This window comes from Lathyrus oleraceus, chromosome 3, assembly GCF_024323335.1.
Source record: "Lathyrus oleraceus cultivar Zhongwan6 chromosome 3, CAAS_Psat_ZW6_1.0, whole genome shotgun sequence".
Classification (NCBI taxonomy): domain Eukaryota; kingdom Viridiplantae; phylum Streptophyta; class Magnoliopsida; order Fabales; family Fabaceae; genus Lathyrus; species Lathyrus oleraceus.
In genome coordinates this window covers 416833468-416840584 of record NC_066581.1, presented here as the reverse complement: position 1 = coordinate 416840584, position 7117 = coordinate 416833468, and the positions used below count along the sequence as shown (strand labels likewise).

The window sequence follows — 7117 nt, the reverse complement described above, 5'->3', positions numbered from 1 at the left end:
TAGTTAATAAGCTGTTAGTAATTAGAGGTGACATGAGTTAGAAGTCCATTGATCATGTTAGTTGAGGTTAGTATGGAAGTTAGAAATCATTATTGTGTTGATGGACGTTGCAATGATATGCTAAAGTTAATGATGCTTTGAAATCAATTTGAATGTTCATTGAAACTACTATGGAATATGGTTGGTTTATTGATTTTGAATGTTGATGTTAATTGAATTAATTCTAATTTTATTATGGTTAACTGTTTGTTGAAAATGCTATGCTAATCGGTTAGTTGTTGGTGTTACAAATGCAATGTTTAATGATAGTTGGTGATTTGGGAGTTGTTAGTTTGTGTATGTATGTATATTGAGTTGTGTATGTATATGTGTATGCAATTTGATTTTCTTTATACTTGCTTGGTATGCATGATGAATTTTGAAATGCATTGCATGTTGGGGCTGTCATGACTAGCCTTGGATTTAGATGTTCAATATTGTTCAAACTTCATGTTTCCTTAGTGATTATACTTGAAGATTGAATAGGTAGTTTTTTTTCTTTTTAACTGTGAAAGTGTTGTTCATCTCACTTTCATTCTAAAGGAACAAGATTTCTCCCATAAAATGATTGAACGAACTCTAATATAGTTATAGGTATAGTTATAGGTATATTGTAATAGAAAAAGTTTGATTCTTGTAATATAAAAAATGAAAGTGATGAGGTAATTAAAGTTGGTATATTGGCGTATCGGATACGTTATTGAAGTTTATATTAACATTGGTTATGTATAGGTTTTTGAAGTTTAAAATGAATTAAAGCTTATAATTGTTAGGATATTCAAAGATACTACCTTAGTTATGTATTTTCGTCTGGATTAATTGTTTACTTTAATAAGTAGGAAAACCATGGATAAAACATGGATCTGTGCCGATCGAATGACCAAAGAGTACGAGAGTGGGGTTTTGGAATTCGTTAAGTATGCTGTTCAACACGCTGAAAACCCCAGACGAATGCATTGTCCTTGCTTGCGTTGTTGTTATATTGGTAAGGTTGACGCACATGGATTGAAATCGCATTTGCTGAGGCATGGAATTGATCAAAGTTATCAGTGTTGGATATTTCATGGTGAGAAAATTAACGAGAATGTTGAATCGAGTGGAAAAAGTAATACGACCTATGCTTCATACGACAAAGACACGGAAACATACGATTGTGATCGAGTTGAAGACATTGTAGAAGCACTGGAAGAAGATCTTCATGATTGTCCTGAAATGTTTGAGAGGATGGTAAGCGATGCAGAGAAACCGTTGTACAAAGGTTGCACTAAATTCTCAAGACTTTCTGCGGTATTAAAGTTGTACAACTTAAAGGCGGGCAATGGATGGTCGGATAAAAGTTTCACAGAGTTGTTGGCCCTTATGAGAGAAATGCTACCGGATGATAATGTTCTTCCTAATCGAACCTATGAGGCAAAAAAATGTTGTGCTCTATTGGCATGAGCTATGATAAGATACATGCTTGTCCTAACGATTGCATTTTGTTTCGTAACGAATATGCAATGTTAACTGAGTGCCCTAAATGCGGTTTGTCTCGATATAAGAAAAGATTATCTCCCGCAAAAGTCTTATGGTATTTTCCGATAATTCCGAGATTTAGGCGCATGTTTCGTAGTGAAACCGATGCAAGACATCTTACTTGGCATGCAGATGAAAGAATTATTGATGGAATGTATCGGCATCCGGCTGATTCACCACAGTGGTCGAAGATTGATAATGATTATCCTGAGTTTGGATCAGAAGCAAGAAACCTTCGATTGGCATTATCTACTGATGGAATGAACCCACATGGTCTTCAAAGTATCTCACATACCACATGGCCTGTGATTCTTATGATTTATAACCTACCTCCGTGGCTATGTATGAAGCGTAAGTACATGATGTTATCTATGTTAATCTCTGGGCCTAAACAACCAGGGAATGACATAGACGTATACTTGACACCTCTGATCGAAGATTTAAAGATTTTGTGGGAGAACGGTGTGGAGGTTTATGATGGATATAGGAAAGAAAGTTTCAATTTGAGGGCGATGTTGTTTGGCACAATTAATGATTTTCCAGCATACGGGAATCTATCTGGGTATAGCATTAAAGGTCAACGTGCGTGTCCTGTTTGTGAAGACGGAACCGATACGATTCGATTGGAACTTTGCCAGAAGAATGTGTTTCTCGGTCATCGTAGATTCTTACATTCTAAACATCACTACCGTGGGTGGAGAAAAGCATTCAATGGAGACACCGAACATCGTAGAGCTCCACCCGCATTGTCAGGTGAACAAGTTTTTGAAAAGGTGAAAGATGTGCGTACTGAGTTTGGCAAGCCTTTTGCACATAAGATTGTGAAAGGTGGGTGGAAGAAAAGGTCGATATTTTTTGAATTGCCATATTGGAAGTCTTTGTACGTGAGACATTTTCTCGATGTTATGCATATTGAAAAAAACGTATTTGAAAGTGTTATCGGTACATTACTCAATATAAAAGGCAAGTCTAAGGATGGCCTTAAAGCAAGGGAGGACATGTTAAAAATGGGAATGAGAACTGAATTAGCACCCGTGAAGAAAGGAAGACGAACATATCTACCACCTGCTGCTTTTACTTTATCTAGAAAGGAGAAAATTTTTTTGTGTAAGTCTCTGAGTGAAGTTAAGGTTCCAGAAGGATACTCATCTGATATCAGAAGACTTGTTTCTATGAAAGACCTCAAGTTGAAGAATTTGAAGACACATGATTGCCATGTTATAATGGAACATTTTCTATCGATAGGTATACGTTCTATTTTGCCAGAAAAAGTAAGAAGTGCCATAACTAAATTGTGTTTTTTCTTTAGGTCAATTTGTAGTAAGGTGATCGATCCCGAGATCTTACCAACACTACAAAAAGAGATTGTAATTACCTTGTGTGAGCTTGAAATGTATTTTCCTCCGTCTTTTTTTGACATAATGGTTCATTTAGTTGTTCATCTTGTGAAAGAGACACAGTTGTGTGGACCAGCTTATATGAGATGGATGTACCCTGCTGAACAGTATATGAAAATATTAAAAGGGTACGTGAAATCCCGAAGTCGACCAGAGGGTTGTATTGTTGAACGATACATTGTTGAAGAAGCTGTTGAGTTTTGTACTGAATATTTGTCTAACGTTCAATCGATTGGACTCCCCAGAGCTCAGATTTTCGACAAAATGGAAGGTAAAAAATTAATTGGGAATAAAATTGTGACAATATCAAGGGATGAACGGGATCAAGTTCATTTGTATGTTCTGCACAATAATAATGAGGTTGAGCCATATGTTGAAATGCACAAGGATGTACTCCGAAGGTTAAATCCGAACAGAAATGAAAATTGGATAGTTATAGAGCACAATCAAAGTTTCATACAATGGTTGAAGGATCATATTTATTTGAAGCGCTCTTCAGATCCTTCTTCGGTAACAGAAATGTTGAGATGTTTGGCATATGGTCCAAGTTTGCATGTGTTTTCTCATAGCGCATATTCAATTAATGGATACACATTTTATACCAAAGAACAAGATGATAAGAGTACTATGCAAAATAGTGGTGTCACCGTGCTAGCTGAAGCAATGCATATATCAAGTATGAAGGACTTAAACCCCAAATATGCAAATTTGTCATATTTTGGAGTTATTGAGCACATTTGGGTGTTTGATTACGAGAAGTTTCAGATTCCCATCTTTGGTTGCAAGTGGGTGAATAGTAGTGGCATACGAATGGATAAGTCTGGATTTTTGCAAGTTGATCTTACTAGGGTGGGGTACAAAGATGAACCTTTTATTCTAGCATCTCAACCGTTACAAGTGTTCTATGTGAATGACCCGAAGAGTACAAAATGGTCTATAGTGCTTTTCTCTAACAAAGTGACTGATGATAGCGGTGTCGATCAATGTGATATTGATGTTGAGAATGAGTCATGCATTAGACGGAATGAGTTGAATAGAAATGATGAAGTTGAGGATCTTATACCGGATGAGTCATATATAAGAAACGATCATAATGAGGGAATTTGGATCAATTCATCCGTACGCATTGCTAAGAAACAAGTGATTAATATTCCAACAAAGAAAAGAAAGAGATGTTAGTGACTTAGGTAAATTATCCATGGTTTCTTTATTTTTTTTTCATTTGTTTTGATTATAAGTTATATGTGATAATGCATGATTTGATTATATTTTTGTTTTCAATTGCTTTGATTATAAGTTATATCTGATAATGCATGATTTCTTTATTTTTTTGTTTTCAATTGCTTTGATTATAAGTTATATTTGATATTTGATGGTTTCCTTGGTTTATTACAGGTTAGACATGGCTGATGACCAACATGAGGAAGTTAGTAAAGTATCCGCGGAAGAAGAAATTCGAAGAGGCATCACAGTAATGCGAAGGGTGGTCCAAGGAAGATCTCGAGGCATCATACTAGATGTCTCTTGGAACAACCAGGGACAACTTATAGAACCTAATGGGCATACCTTAACTAGTTTCATCGGTGCACTAGTAAGGAATGAAATTCCCATTACATGTGATGATTGGAGAAATAAAGAGTTGAAAGAGTCCAAAGAAAAAATTTGGAGTGAGATAAAGGTACAATCATTTGGCCCTTAATTATACGGTATCAATTATGTTTTTTCAATTACCGATACTAACTATCAATCTGTATGTTTTTCTTAGCGATGTTTTAACATCGAAGAAGAAAGAAGAGGGTTTTGTATGAAATTGGCCGGAAAGCTTCTTAGAGGGTTTCGGACATTTTTATCATCCAAGTTCCTTAAGGATGCGGATGGTAATTTTGTGGATGCGGAGCTTCCTAGAAAATATGAAAGTTTGATATCGGCTGAAGAATGGGAAGCTTTCAAATCCAAAAGACAAGACCCGACTTTTCAAAGAATAAGTGCTACAAATCGGGAAAGAGCATCAAGTCCCGCATATCCGTACCGAAAAGGACGTGTCGGATATGGACGCTTAGAACAATCCATGGTAAGTATTTATAAATTGCGAAAACAAATTTGTTCATCATATATTAGTTTTATCTGATCAAATTGTATGACTTAATGTGTAGCTGCAGAAGGAGGAAAGTTCAGAAACATCTCTTCCTGCACATGTTTTGTGGAAGGAAGCCTGTGTGGGCAAATCTGGAGTTCCTCAAGAAGAAGTTTTAAACGTATACCAGAAATGTGTAAGTATAACATTTTTTCATTAATTGAATAACATTTTTATACACAAATATTTGACAAGTATACGGTATTCATCTGATTTTTCAGGAGGAGCTATCTCAGTCTCTATCTCCCGATGATACTAAGAGCATACTTAGTCGGGCATTAGATGTCCCTGAGTATTCTGGTCGGGTGAGGGGTAAGGGATTTGGAGTCACTCCGACCTCCCTCAGTGTTAAAAAAGGAAAGGCTCCTAGTAATCGGGAGCTTCATGCAAGATTGGAAGCCATGCAAGCTGAGCTTGATGCATTGAGGAGAGAAAGAGAGGCTAGCGCCTCAACGGTATACAGAGATGCTTCGGACAAAAACAGTATCAACTGTACCTTTCAGCCGAACATTCCAGAGGTAATTACATATAATTGTCTTAAATTGAACTATTTGCTTAAATTATGTATTTGACATATATACACATTAACGATTTCTTGTTATTATTGGTTTTAGGGCATTTCCCATTGTCAGCTGTATTTGTCGTCACCATACTATCGGATGGTTGGCAAGGGAAAAGTGCATAACGTTAGCGGAGTATTACTCCACACTAGAGAGCTCCCTGCTGGATGTTTGAAGGTATCAGTTGATATTGCAGTTGAGCCGAATGCAGCATTACCATATCCTAGCGATGATTCGGATGCAACAACGGTGCACGAAGCAGTAGGTTCGTTTGTTGCATGGCCGACAAACCTCATATGCGTAGGATATGAGGTATGCTTAAAACTTATGTTAACTTTAATGTGTATATTCAAAGTTTAAAATTTATGCTTAAAATTTTACTTACATATTTTCCTTGGTTATGTTAAATAGACTCCCACAAAATCCAAATCAAAAGAAAATGAGGTTAGCAATGCCTCCGCACAACAAAAAAAGGAGGTTAGCAACGCCTCCGCACGGGTAAAAAGTTCTGGTGCTAAGAAGACCGTAGCTAGGAAAAAACCTACCACCAAGTATAGGTCGTGCCTCAGGACATTTCTAGAGATGACCGATATACCGACCGGAGGTGTTCGGAATGTACATATGGAGGTAGGGATTTTCGGCTTTGATTACGACCAAATGATTGGTAATGAAGACTTCATGCAAGTTTTTGGTCATGAAGAAATCGGCGTCAACGTTGTCAATACATATATTAGGTAAATCCGGTCTACTTTGTTTTATTAATTAAACAACTTATGTTAATGATGTTTACTTTATGTTAATCCGGTTTACTTTATGTTTCAAAAGAGGTGTTAATGATGTTTTTATATTAGGTTTTTGTATGACAAATTGATGCGCCCCAATGATTTGGACGAGTCATTCGGATTCTTAGCACCCGCGACCGTCAACTTAGGTTTAATCTTAAGTAGACCGCATACCGTGACGGAGTATGTTCTTCGGATCCTCATGGACAATAAAGATGCGGAGAAGTTGTTTTTTATACCGTTTAATACCGGGTTAGCATTTCATTCTAAATTCATCTATTATAATTATTTTCCAAGTTACCATCTAACATTTGCCTAATCATTACAGTGGACATTGGTTGTTGCTCGCAATCAATCCTATCCGAGAAATTGTGTATTATCTTGACTCGTTAGGAAATGATTGGACAACATACCCGGATATGAAGGACCTAATTGACACGTAAGTGAGAATGTTCAAAATTTTTCTTAGTTTATGTGAATTGTTCTAATTGCTTCATTTTTATTTTATTAGCGTCCTACAAGCTTTTCGGGCCCAACGAGATATCCAAACCTCAAGGAGGAGCGCCAACCGCATTACATGGATTAAAGTGGCGGTATATTTTTAATTACCACATTTTTTATTATATTAGTGATGACACTTGATAAAACTTAGGATTTATAATCCATATTTTTTTTTCATGTAGTGTCCTC

General features: G+C 36.4%; 1 protein-coding gene across 1 annotated transcript in view; it reads left to right on the top strand.

The window, feature by feature from the left end:
* The first annotated feature begins 6504 nt into the window (after positions 1-6504).
* LOC127131515 (uncharacterized) overlaps positions 6505-7117 on the top strand; it is a 14543-nt gene continuing 13930 nt past the window's right edge. The window contains exons 1-4 of the mRNA XM_051060432.1: positions 6505-6679; positions 6756-6866; positions 6939-7020; positions 7111-7117. The exon at positions 7111-7117 is cut by the window's right edge and continues 89 nt beyond it. Of these exons, the coding sequence (XP_050916389.1) occupies positions 6516-6679; positions 6756-6866; positions 6939-7020; positions 7111-7117 (364 nt within the window). The 5' untranslated portion in view covers positions 6505-6515. The remainder of the gene's footprint in view (positions 6680-6755; positions 6867-6938; positions 7021-7110) is intronic.